Source organism: Podarcis muralis, chromosome 2 (genome assembly GCF_964188315.1).
Source record: "Podarcis muralis chromosome 2, rPodMur119.hap1.1, whole genome shotgun sequence".
Taxonomy (NCBI): Eukaryota; Metazoa; Chordata; class Lepidosauria; order Squamata; family Lacertidae; genus Podarcis; species Podarcis muralis.
Window position 1 is genome coordinate 114,884,254 of NC_135656.1, and position 13,213 is coordinate 114,897,466.

The 13,213-nt window shown below is 43.8% G+C and overlaps 2 protein-coding genes across 2 annotated transcripts in view; one reads left to right on the forward strand and one right to left on the reverse strand.

Moving 5' to 3' along the window:
• LOC114592429 (tripartite motif-containing protein 10-like) overlaps positions 1–13,213 on the reverse strand; it is a 647,260-nt gene that overhangs the window by 422,349 nt on the left and 211,698 nt on the right. The gene's annotated exons all lie outside the window — the stretch shown is intronic.
• The window catches only part of LOC144326462 (uncharacterized), a 28,332-nt gene that overhangs the window by 8,557 nt on the left and 6,562 nt on the right, over positions 1–13,213 (forward strand). Inside the window, 1 exon segment of the mRNA XM_077923007.1 lies at positions 953–2,457. Coding sequence (XP_077779133.1) covers positions 953–2,457 — 1,505 coding nt within the window.

Below are 13,213 nucleotides of genomic sequence, written 5' to 3' on the forward strand. Positions count from 1 at the left end.
GAAGAAGAAGAAGCAAATTGTGCAAACTTGACAATCTTACAGACTGGGATTGTGTGTTAGAGTGAGTGGGATAATAATTTATACCACCCTGTAATTTTGTCCGTCCCTAAGCTTACATGGAGATACTATGGTACAGCCTTGGTACAAATTTCAAAATAAGTACACAAAGCCAACAAAGAGAATCAGAAGTTTATAGTGGCACCACGTATCCTGCTCAAAATTCCACTTTGTCAGACTGCAGCCGACAGAAGCTTAGGCAATAATACATTTAACAGCCTTTAAGGGCTGCAAAAGATGAATAAACAGAAGCGTAGTTCATTTATGGAATCTATCCTACAGGAGACAGTGACGGCCAGCAACTTGGATAGCTTGAAAAAAGGGATAAGACTGACGTCTCTGCTCTGCCCTCGCGGTCCTAGACAATAACGCTTCTTAATACTAGTTTCTGGAAAGCACAGGAAGGCAGAGAAGACTCTTGTGCTCCAATCCTGCTTGCCGGTTTCCCACAGGCATCTGGTTGGCCTCTGTGAGAAGAGGATGCTGGACTAGGTGGGCCTTTGCCTGATCCAGCAGGCTCTTCTTAGGTTCCATTATATTGCAATATTTTTACAGTTACATGTAGCACTTAAGTTTTACTTATTTCACAATGGAAACACTGTTACTTGAGCCTGAGATCATTTCTTCACTTCAGAAAGAAAAAATAGATGTGTCTAATAAGCCAGTTCCACCATAGATATGTATTATAAAACGATGGTGCTTTATTAAGTGTCAATGGAGTGATCATGTGTTGCTCCTGCCATTATCTCATCTGCTTTTCAAAAAATATGGAACCTAGAGAGGACAGTGGAGAATGAGGATGTTACAATGAGAGATGGTGCAGATTGGGATTGACAGGTGTTCAGTTCCCTTTTTGTCTTTCTTGAAAGTCTAACAGGATTCTCTTTCCTCCCAGACTCCCAAACAGGTGAGGAAGATGAAAGTCAGAATTCTATGGAGCCACCTGTGAATTCATTGGGAAGAACAAAGAAACAGTTTAAATGTATGGAATGTGGGATATGCTTTTATCACAGTGGAAGTCTGAGGATACATCAACAAACTCACAAAGGAGAGAAACTATATGAATGTATGAAGTGTGGAATGAACTTTAGTCATAGTCAAGCACTTAGAATACATCAACGAACTCACACAAGGAAGAAACCATTTGAATGTATGGAATGTGGAAAGAGCTACAGTCGAAGTGGGGCACTTAGAAGACATGAACAAACTCACACGGGGGAGAAACCATTTAAATGCATGGATTGTGGAAAGAGCTTCAGTCGAAGTGATAGACTTAGAAAACATCAACGAATTCACACGGAGAAACCATTTAAATGTATTGAATGTAGAAAGAGCTTCAGTAAAGAAGAAGCACTTAGAATACACCAACGAACTCACACGGGGGAGAAACCATTTGAATGTAGGGAGTGCGATAAGAGCTTCAGTCGAAGTAGGGCACTTAGATTACATCAACAGACTCACACCGGGGAGAAACCATTTGAATGTGTGGATTGTGGAAAAAGCTTCAGTCAAAGCGGATATCTTAGAATACATCAACAAACTCATACAGGGGAGAAACCATTTGAATGTATTGAATGTGGAAAAAGCTTCAGTCAAAGCGGATATCTTAGAATACATCAACGAACTCACACGGGGGAGAAACTATTTAAATGTATGGAGTGCAGTAAGAGCTTCAGTCAAAGTGGATATCTTAGAATACATCAACGAACTCATACGGGGGAGAAACCATTTGAATGTACTGAATGTGGAAAGAGCTTCAGTGAAAGTGGACGTCTTAGAAGACACCAACGAACTCACACGGGGGAGAAACCATTTAAATGTATTGAATGTGGAAAGAGCTTCAGTCGTAGTGGAACACTTAGAAGACATCAACAGATACATACAGATAAACCATTTGAATGTACTGAATGTGGAAAGAGCTTCAGTGAAAGTGGACGTCTTAGAAGACACCAACGAACTCACACAGAGGAAAAACCATTTGAATGTATTGAATGTGGAAAGTGTTTCAGTCAAAACGGAACACTTAGAATACATCAGCGAACTCACACGGGGGAGAAACCCTTTAAATGTATTGAATGTGGAAAAAGCTTCAGTGAAAGTGGGAAACTTAGAATACATCAACGAACTCACACAGGGGAGAAACCATTTGAATGTGTGGATTGTGGAAAGAGCTTCAGTCGAAGCGGATATGTTAGAATACATCAACGAACTCACACAGGGGAGAAACCCTTTAAATGTATTGAATGTGGAAAAAGCTTCAGTGAAAGTGGGAAACTTAGAATACATCAACAAAGTCACACAGGGGAGAAACCATTTAAATGTATGGAGTGTGGAATGATCTTCAGTAAAAATGGACGCCTTAGAAGACATCAGCTAACTCATACATAATGAAAACTACAGGTGTATTGACTGTGGAAAGGGTTTCAGAGGGAGTGGAGACCTTAATATTCATTAGTAAATTCACATGGGGAAAATGATATAAATGTATAGAGTTTTCAACTCCGGGTTCACTACTTACATCAAGAAACTCATAAAGGGGGAAATCAGTTGTAAATGCATGGAATGATGTTTTAGTGTTTGTACTTAAATTTGTATACACATATATATGTATTAAAGTAATGAAGGTCACATATACTAAAAGTAAGTTGCAACTTTTTGCTAGATAAACAGGGAGAGAGTGTGAATCTGGAATGCTCAAGGTGTGTGTTGAATCTGTTGAGTTTTCAGGTCTGCCTTTCACTGCCCAAATGATGGGCTGCCCTTGTCTTGTAGATCAGCATTCCAGGCGCTCATTACTTGAACTTTGCATAATCTATTGAAGAGCTTTTTACTGATAGCATTTTCCAGGTGAATGAAAAGGTCTCTGTGTTAAATGTTCATTTGGTATTGCTTTTAAAACTCATCTCCTTTTTTCTGTGCTCTTGTGTACCTGCTTGGAGCTGTTTTTATTAAATATTTTCTGCATTGGCTTTTGACCTGTGGAAGGTGACCAGCGAGGGTGTGGTTTTTTGTGTTTCTTAGTTCACAGAAATGTTTTAAAGGAATGTGTGAAAGAATTAGGGCTAGAGGAGATTAGTGAAAGGAACTGAGGAGTGAAGTGAAGATGGCTGTTAAGTCTCTGGACAGAGGTCCGCAACCTAAGGCGCACGGGCTGGTTCCGGCCGAAATCGGTTCTGGATCTGGCCCGCGGATGGTCCAGAAATTGCCTCATGGTTCTGATTCATATAGTTCAGGCTGCACCACTTTTTTCTTTCCCTGATGGCGGCACACCTCCTTCCCTTCTTCTGGCTTCTCCCCGCCCTGTGGAGGAAGGGGGCTAGACTTTGATTGGTGCAGGCAGCATTGTTTCCCTCTGATTGGTTGCAGAGTTCTTTCCTCCTCCCTCCCTCCTCCTAGAGCCGAGAGGAAAGGGCCTGGGCTTTGTTTGTGCCAGCGTGGTTGCTTGACGGCCGCCATTTAAGGCAGCCCCTCTCCAGCCCTCAACTGGCTCACTGCTCCTGCCGCCGCAGCCAGTGGTTCCGTTCTGAGACACCCTCCCAGGGTTCTGGGGTGTATGAAGCCTTGTTCCCCTGTTTTTAACTCTGCTACCGAAACCGTCTTCCCCCTCCAGGACGGGAGAGCGGAGAACACGCGTCTTGCAGAAGGAACCGCTCACTGCATTCGGTAGCGGAGTTAAAAGCAGGGAATCAAGGCTTCGCACACCCCAGAACCCTGGGAGGGTGTCTCAGAACGGAACAGATATGCTACGGCGCAGAACTGAGACCTTCAGAACTTTATTATTGTTTTTTGATGCAATCTTTGGATCGTGTAGTAATGAGAGAGTGCGTATGCGCTCGCATACTCCGTCCTGCAGCAAGGTTTGAGGACAGTGATCCGGCCCTTGACTTTAAAAGGTTGCTGATCCCTGTCTCTGGGTGTGCAAAAAAGAATTTGGAAGTGTTTGTTTTCATTCTTGGGGGCCATGATGTTTGGCAACCCTCTCTTTTTCAAGAGCTAATGTCAGGGCTATGAGAGGCTAAGGAAAAGCCTTCTGTTTGTTTTTAATTAAAAAAACCTTCAAAATGTGACAAATGTTTGTGGGGGCTCCATCTGTTGCTGCTGCTGCTGAGGGGGCTCTGAATCTCACCCCCAAATGTCTGCCATGATGGTAGCAGGATGGGAGAAGTCAAGTGCCCAGAATCAAAAAGGAAAGTATTTCCTGCATCTTTCTTGAAGGAAATGGGTATTTCTGAAACCTCAGACAGAGTTCATGTTGACAGCATTGAAGCTGTTAATCATTAATGTCAGGGAACTGCCATCGCAACTAGCGGAGGAGGCGAGGCTCCACAGCGATGCTGGAGAGGGGCCAAGCAAGGAGAGAGGCAGGTCTCCGGCTGGGGAAGATAATCAGCGCTACACCAGGGATAGAGGGGGGCCGATGGGGGAAGCGGAGAGGAGGCTCCAGGACTCTTCGCAGGAGACCAGCGAGGAGAGCACAGGTCCTCTGCTGCCCAAACCCACCCTGCGCAGAAGACTTCCGCGCAGGGAAAGTAGGCAGCGACTTGGCGTCAAAGAGCTTCTTTGCTGGAAGAGGTTCAAGAAACGCCCACAGACAGATTCTGCTAGCGACTGAACAGCCACGAAGTGAAGGGCTGTCCAGCCAGGAAAGGTTTAACCAGCCCACCTAGCCAGGAGTGGCGGCAACTTACGCACGAGCAACCCCACATAACCATTACAATTAACCACTTAATGTCATATTTATCACTGCTGATGAAAAGAGTCTACCCTTCAAAGAAACAGGCGGCATTTCATACAATATAATGATGTCCTAAACAAACAATCAGACCCAGAAACTCCAGCAGGTGCAGAATGCCATGGCGAGGCTCCTTACGGGGTCCTTGCCATGGGATCACATTCATCAATACAATACGATACGATAATCTTTATTGTCATTGTCCCATACAGAACAACCAAATTGAAAAAATCTACATCAGACATTCCAAAACCAACAAACCTGCTATCCCAGCCTGGTTAACCCCCTAGAAACACTGATTCCCATAATTAAATACAATATACTCACATAGAGACTACCTTACACTGCGTTTAAAATCAAAATCGCATTTGGATAGAAACTGTTTTTCAGTTTCATCCAGTGCTTTACCAACAGCACTAGCTCCTGGTGGAGTACAGGGTCAGGTTTAAGGTGCTGGTTTTGAGCTGTAAAGCCCTATGCGGCCTAGGACCCACGTACCTAGGGCACCGCCTCTCCTGGTATGCCCCACGGAAGACTTTAAGGTCCACAGATGACAACACTTTGGAGGTCCTAAGTCACAAGGTGGTTAGATTGGTCTGAACTAGGGCCAGGGCCTTTTCCGTACTGGCCCTGACTTGGTGGAATGCTCTGTCACAAGGGACAAGGGCCCTGAAAAAGTGTCTCCACCCCCTTCGTTCTACCCGGACACTGAGGTCCAGCGCTGAGGGCCTTCTGGCGGTTCCCTCACTGCGAGAAGCCAAGTTTACAGGGAACCAGACAGAGGGCCTTCTTGGTAGTGGTGCCTTCCCTGTGGAATGCCCTCCCACCAGCTGTCAAAGAGAGCAACAACTACCAGACTTTTAGAAGACATCTGAAGGCAGCCCTGTTTAGGGAAGCTTTTAATGTTTGATGTATTACGGTATTTTAATATTTTGTTGGAAGCCGCCCAGAGTGGCTGGGGAAGCCCAGCCAGATGGGTGGGGTATAAATAATAAATTATGATGATGATGATTGGCATCTTTCCGCAGGGCCTGCAAGACAGAGCTGTTCCGCCTGGCCTTTGGTTTGGACTCAGTCTGACCCTTATGTTTCCCTCCCCTTATGGTTTTGATCTATGGGCTACTTTTAAAATGAGGCTGCATTTTAAATTGTATTTCAACTTGTATTTTGAATTGGGTTTTCCCCCCTATTATGTTTTTATTGTAATTTTACTGGTGTTAGCCTCCTGGGTAGGGCGGGGCATAAATAAAATTTATCATTATTATATATTTGACTTCTGGAAGGTGGGGCAAGATGCGGAGGGAATCTGTATTACATCTGGAGGAGAGAAGGCGGGGGGGGGGGGAGGTCGGTGCACCCAGAAGACGCCAGTTGTTGGTTATAGTTGCATCTATACAAAGTGCATAGCCTTTGTCCCTCCATAAAGAAATGGGAGGTGAAGGCTGAGCACACCTAAGGGCGACACAGAGAGAGGGGTGGATTCTGCTGTATCTTTCCCCGTCTGGATCAAAATCCACACACAATAGGGCACTGTGAGGGCACAATCAGTGTTAATGGAGCTGTGTTGAAAGGCATTGCTTCATGACCCTAAGAGCCCCTTCTCAAAAAACAAGCAATTCATAGAATTTAAACTACACACACATACATACACACACACACACACACAAAAACAAACACACGTTTAGAACAGATAATTACCCCCCCAAAAGAAAGCAGTCTGGTGCCACATTGGGTAGGGGTCACTGTAACACACTCTACATGGGGCTGCCTTTAAAAAGAGCTCAGAAACTTCAATGGCTCAAAGAGCTGCAGACACTTTGCTGACCAGGCCTGGCTATAGGCAGCATAGGACTCCCATATTAGAACAGCTCCATCTGCCTAATTGTCTGTTTCTGGACACAATGTGCTAGTTATCACCTATAAGTCCTGCTTTGCCTAATACAAAAATGCCATGTCCTGTATTGATAGTTTTGTCCAGTATTTCAGATCTCTCCCCCCACCCCGCCAAATTAGGGATTCTCTCCAAGCACCTGTGTTTGAAAGGGTGTGTGTGAGAGAGAGAGGTCCTGCATTTAAATTCTGGGTAGCCAAGCACAGATAGACTGACAGATTCATGAGTATCTGGGTGCGTGCATGCATGTGTGACAAATTCCAGGGGGGGGGGGCATCCTGTGAGGCTGCAGGAGATTGGAATGGATTGTTTTGAAGTCACTTCAGTACCAGGTGGAAAAAGAAAACCAAGTGTCCACCAACCCCCCCTCCCTGCCCTGCCCTGGATTCACCACCCTGTTCCTTGTTTTACTGCCCTGTATTTTGCCTCACACTTACTAAGCTAAATTTTGGCTTAGTTTTGGTTTAGCAAACCTGACTAACATGCCACTTTCAAACCTGAAATCTTTTTTCCTCCCGTTTTGGTTTGGAAGTTGGAGGAAAGTCAGATTCATGATCTGCGACTGCCCATTTATTTGGACTTTTCAGCACTGTGGCCGCTGTCGCCCCTAAGCTCACGTCAGCAATGTCTAGGCAACACGATGACCATGTATATACGCAATGGACAAGCTTTACAGAATTCCTTCAAACCCATAACAAGTACAAAATGAAATCTTTAGTCTCAAAGTCTCAGGAAATCTTTAAATGAAGTGAGGTACCAGACTTTGTAGGATGAAAGACAAGCTGTGAAGCTTTGTGTATTCAGCAAATATGATGTCCAACACTGAACAGTGATTCCGGATATTGACTACTGTTTCGTAGAATTCTTCGTCAGCGTGGTGGGAGGATATAGAATTGCTTCATAAACTGAAACTAAAGTTTTTGTAAAGTGGTATGTCATGCAGGTCATCGTCTGCAAAGATGACCTGCATGACATACCACTTTACAAAAATTATAAACTAGAATACAAACAGTAATGAAAAAGATTACATACCCCATCTTATTTCAAATGAATGTATGTAAATGAAAATATCAAATCCTATGGAATAGTGCTCATGTAATAATATAGTCACTGCTACTAACAATATTTTTTGAAAAACATATAAAGCCAACTCCAGGTGGTGCTAATAACAAGGAGGTTGAGTTTAAAGGTACAGTGCAAAGTAACAATACAAATACAAGGAGGTTGGGATTAAAGGAGCAGTGTAAAGTTACAGACAAAATACAAATAATCGAACGAAACAATTAAGGTCTACCTCAGGGGTCTGCAACCTTTAAGACAAAAAGAGCCACTTGAACCCGTTTCCGAAGAAAAAACAACAACTGGGAGCCACAAAACCATTGTGACATTTAAAACAAATATAACACTGCATATATTGTTTCTTACCTTAATGCTATATATACAGGATCGTGCAGTCAGCTGTCAATCTCAAGAAAAAAAGGACAAATTAATAGCTAATTAAAATATTTAATTTACAACCAGGTAACCAGGTTAATGGGACTTTTGCTCCTGAACCTCAGTGCTCAGTGTCTGCACATCAGGGCTGTACATCAGTGTCTGCACATCCAGCTGTGAACGGCTTACAGTGCTTGACTATTTCCTGAGCGGCTACAAAACTAGCATATGTTGTGGAATTTGCAGACTTCACCCAATTCTTGAAATTATTTTTGCTCCTATCAACCTTCCTCATACGTTCTGCAATGGCTTTTCGTCTCTCATCTCCATCTGGATATTTTTCAGCAAAGGCTGTGTGTTTATTCTGGAAATGTCTTGCAATATTTGACTTTTTGTTGTTTGCAAATTTCTCACCACATATTAAGCATACTGGTAAACCAGTCTTGTCAGTAGAGAAGGCAAATGATTCTGTCCATGTATCATTAAACATTCTGTTTTCTTCAGAAATTTTTCTTTTCTTGCCTTTATCCATGGCTGGCCTACCGGGGGTCCAAAAGAGGGACGTAATTAGAAATCAGAGGGCCCCATAGCAAAATTTGCTATGCCCAATAATCAATGCCCCAAAATGCCATAGAAAATTAATCAGGGCCCCAGTGTACCATAAATCATAATCAGTGCCTGATGTAAATAATAATTAATAATGAGGGCCCAATGTCATCCTCGTCATTATAAAAATAACTTTTTTGACACTTTTTAATTATTTTTTTGTTTGACCCCTCAGAATTACTCCTCCTCATAGAAATAAACATTAAATTAACAAGTTACCTTTTTTTATGTGTGTTCTTCACTCCCCTTCAAAACAGTGACCAGCTTACATGCCCCCTTTCAATGCAGCCTGCTTACAGCCCTCAACCAAAATGGCCGCTCCCGCGACTCCCACGTGCGCCCACAAAGATGGCGCCGACGATTTTCCCTTATCGATGCCCTTTAAAGAAATGGGCGCCGCAGCTTCAACCCACGCCTAGAGGAGGCTAGAGAAGGAGAAAAGCGGGGGGAGGGGAGGAAAGCAGCGAGGACAGCAGAGAAGGACTGCCGGGAGTGGAATCCCACACACCGCGAGGGGAAGGAAGGGAGAGGGTGCGAGCTGAGGGCAGGGGCGCTCCCCTCGGTTACTTTACCCGGAGCCGCGGCAAAGGCGTTAAAGAGCCGCATGCGGCTCCGGAGCCGCGGGTTGCCGACCTCTGGTCTAACTCAAGAGTTGAGACCCCCTGGATAAATGGTTTTAAACATGAAAATAAATTGTGTTACTTGCTGCCGTAACTATCGCTCATAATCTTTTCTAATGCTAATTGCCTTCTGAGGTTGGGATAAAAGGAGCAGTGTAAAGTTACAGACAAAATACAAATAATCGAATGAAACAATTAAGGTCTAACTCAAGAGTTGAGACCCCCCTGGATAAATGGTTTTAAACATAAAAATAAATTGTGTTACTTGCTGCCGTAACTATCGCTCATAATCTTTTCTAATCTTTTCTAATGCTAATTGCCTTCTGATTCACCCATAAAACTGTAAATAATAGATCCGTATCTGAATGATTGTGAGAAACAAAATGTTCTACCAGAGGTGCCTCCAAATTAGTATTACGAATATGTGATTGGTGATTGGTGTTCACCAATGTGAACCCCCACAGCTCGAGTGGTAGAGCCTATATACAATAAATTACAAGGACATTGAATCAGGTAGACTATGTCTTTGGTTTGACAGGTACTAAAATGACGAATAATAATCTGAAGTTCGTTTTCTCATCTTAAATTTCTTTCGTCTGTAAGGCAAATGGGCAAGATGAGCATCTATGATGTCCAGTGGGGCCGGAAGTGCTAATGGTGCGAGGAATGATTTTTTCAGAATTTATGTCTGTATCTACTAACATATCTTAAATGGATTTGGTCTGCCTCAGGCCTATCAGAGGAAACTCATTACACCCTGGTATGTTCCAGAATACATGCTAATGTTTGTGTATTATTCTGATGATTCTATCCGCATGAGAGGTGTATTCTAATGATCCTGTGACACGGTTTTGAGAACGTGAGGTGGTAGTGGGACTGAGAAGAAATGTTTGATCCTTTGTGAGGGATTTAATTTTGGATCCCTCCAAAATGGTAGAAGGATATCCCCTGGAACAAAGAGAATGAGCTAGGATATCTGCACTATTATAAAAATCGTGGTTAAAAGAGGAATTTCTTTTAAGGCGTAAAAGTTGTCCGCAAGGTAAGTTATCCCGCAAAGAAGAATCTTTTTTCATTTCGAAATTCAAATGTGGTAATTGTGAAATATATTTTACAAAATAAATAAAATAAAGAATAAAAAAATATTTTTAAAAAGGGTGGCCCTGCGGGAAATGCCCCAAGCAGCGTCCCTCTGCCCAGCTTCTCTGGGTCTCACATACACCCCACACACACCTGCCTGTGCAGGGAGGCAGACAGGCAACGAGGCCAGTGGCTGTGCTGAACCAAACCCGGACAGCTGCCAGCTGCTGCCTTTGCTGCCTTCGTGTGATGTGATGGCGGCAGCAGCAGCAGAGGCAGCAACCCTCTCATTCCACTAACGAAAGGAACCTCTGAAGCCTGGTGCTGGGCTGGCTCCCTTCACCATCCCTCCACTTGGATACCCACTCACACAGAGAGAGAGAGACGCATGCAGCCTCTTGCCTTCCCTCACATTGCGCACTGCCCCCAACCTCAACATGCCTTCTTGGTCAGGCTGCCGAGAGGGAGGGGAGGGTGGGTTTCTGCTGGGCCAGAGCCGCTTCTCTTCTGGGAGACACCCCCCTCCAAACCCCCTCCCTTTTCTGTTCTGACCGGCTGTGTTGCAGGGCCCCCAGGTATCATATAAAGACCCTCTATTTACAGCAAGAGCTGGGGAGTTGGCTGTGCAGCGGTGTTTTGAAAACAAATCCTTTCTTAAGAGCGTATCTGTGTATGAACAGGGTGAGCCTGTGAGCTGGATTCAGGAACTAAAGTATTAACCATCAGAAAAAATGGCCAGGATGCCCAGGTAAAAGCAATCAGTGGCCATTATCAGGTATCCTGGCAGACAGGTTTTCTGCTGTAGACCGCCCCTTGATATATGAATGATGTTTTGGGGGGTGGTCTTGAGCTACAGAGGAGGCAATTTTCAAATGTCTATATAAGAGTTTGCACACCATTGTTCTAGGTTCCTCTCCTCCCTCCCTGTGTGTGGGGAGTGGGGGACCCTGTTGCAACAGTTTAATAAAGATCATACTTACTAGCTGCTTTGCTTCTCAATATTCTCTGGCTGGCCTCTGTTTTTAAGAATAATAATAAGAATAATTTATTACTATGGTCAGAGACCATCTTGCTGGAATAAAATGTCTGTTATATATATTTATGTATGTGTTTGCCTGGTACATTTATGAACATTTATTTTATATCTTAGACCTTATAATTCTCACAGCAGCCTCTGTTATTTTCTCCTACTGATAGAGAACCTACTTAAGGACTCTATATGGGCTTTTAGATACTCCATAAGGGAAAGGGAGCAGTATTTTTAGTATAACAGCTGCATACAGGTATTACTGGACAGAGCCAATCGTCTTCCACCCCCTGTGCAATTATGGTGTTTGGGGAAAAAGTGGGGCTTTATTCCGCGAGTACTCAAACACCCCCAACATTCCCCAACTGTTCAAAGTATGGCACTTACTGTAACAATTCCATGGTGAGTACCTGCACCTTTATTGCTTTAAAGGCAAGCACTGGAAAAAAGGGGTTGCTTCTTAAATTTATTGCTTTATTTTTCACGACAGAAAACGAAGCATAGAACTCCCCCTCTGTCCTCACAAATTAAAATTGCCCTCCACTTTCTCTCAGTACTTCCCACGAAGAATATTTATTTCACATCCATAGTGTACATTCAGCACGTCTTGAAAGTACATGGTTCCCCCCAAAAGATTCATGGGAGGGGTTGCATGTGAGAAATTCTTTGGCAGTTAGTCTGTCTGGTAGCTGCTGCTGCTGCAAGTCCCTGTTCAATGTTCCTGTGTCTCTGTGTCTGTGAGGAGAATACAGGACACTGCAAAAGACACTGTGTGTGATGAATGTGCAATAAGCCAGAGAGAGAGTGTCCCCTCCCTATAATGTAAACAGGGAGACTTCTGTCCAGGAGATGCCCCTTCAGCAGACATCATACACACACACACACCGACTACCAAAATCAACACAATCACTTCTGCAAATGTCCCCACAAAACACTTCATTAGTTTTTCCTACCTATTCAAAGGGCCTCTACTGCACATAACAATTCACTGATAAATGTATCTATGTACTGGCTCACTGGGAAATCTTCAGAAATTCATATAGAATCACTCGAGAGTTGGATTTACACCATTCCAATGTTCTTCTGTTCAGGAAGGAAATGGCTGCCAAGGGAGGAGCTGGGGAGATGAGTGAGGGCAGCCATCATCCCTAAAGTTTGAGCCCATGTACTCAGCAGCCCCTCTGCCTGAGTAATAATCTCTGGCATGCTGATACCTGAGTGTGGGACAGGTAGCCATTCCAGAAACAATAGCAAACCCAGATCAAGACAAAAGGGTGTGATTAACTGGGCTGGGAAACAGGGACATGTAAATATCTCTTTTACATCACTTGATGAGTGTATGGTAGAGATCAATGGAAAGGTGGGGGAAAGCCCTGATACTCAGGTTTCTGTCGCCAGACCCTCCCAATTTGTGATGTAATTTGTAATGTATCCATGATGTAATTTAAGGGGTGTTGTGGGTATCTCTGTAAAACTGATTAAGGTGGGAGCCATCCTTTGTTCTGGGCTTCCTTCCTGGTGGTGGGTGGAAGTCCTGTTGCAACAGTTTTTTAAAAATAAAGATCAGGCCTCCTGGCTGCTGTTTTGCTCCTATATTCCTGGCTGGCGTCTTTGTTTGGTAATCCAGGTGAGCCCAAGGATTTTCCTATAACAAGACTTTGAACTCGCTCCTTATAATGCAATCTGAACAAAACTGGTGAAGCAGTGAGGACAATATATTCTTGCAAGAGCTGAGAGCCAAAGCAGGCACAGTCCAGCTGGGGCAA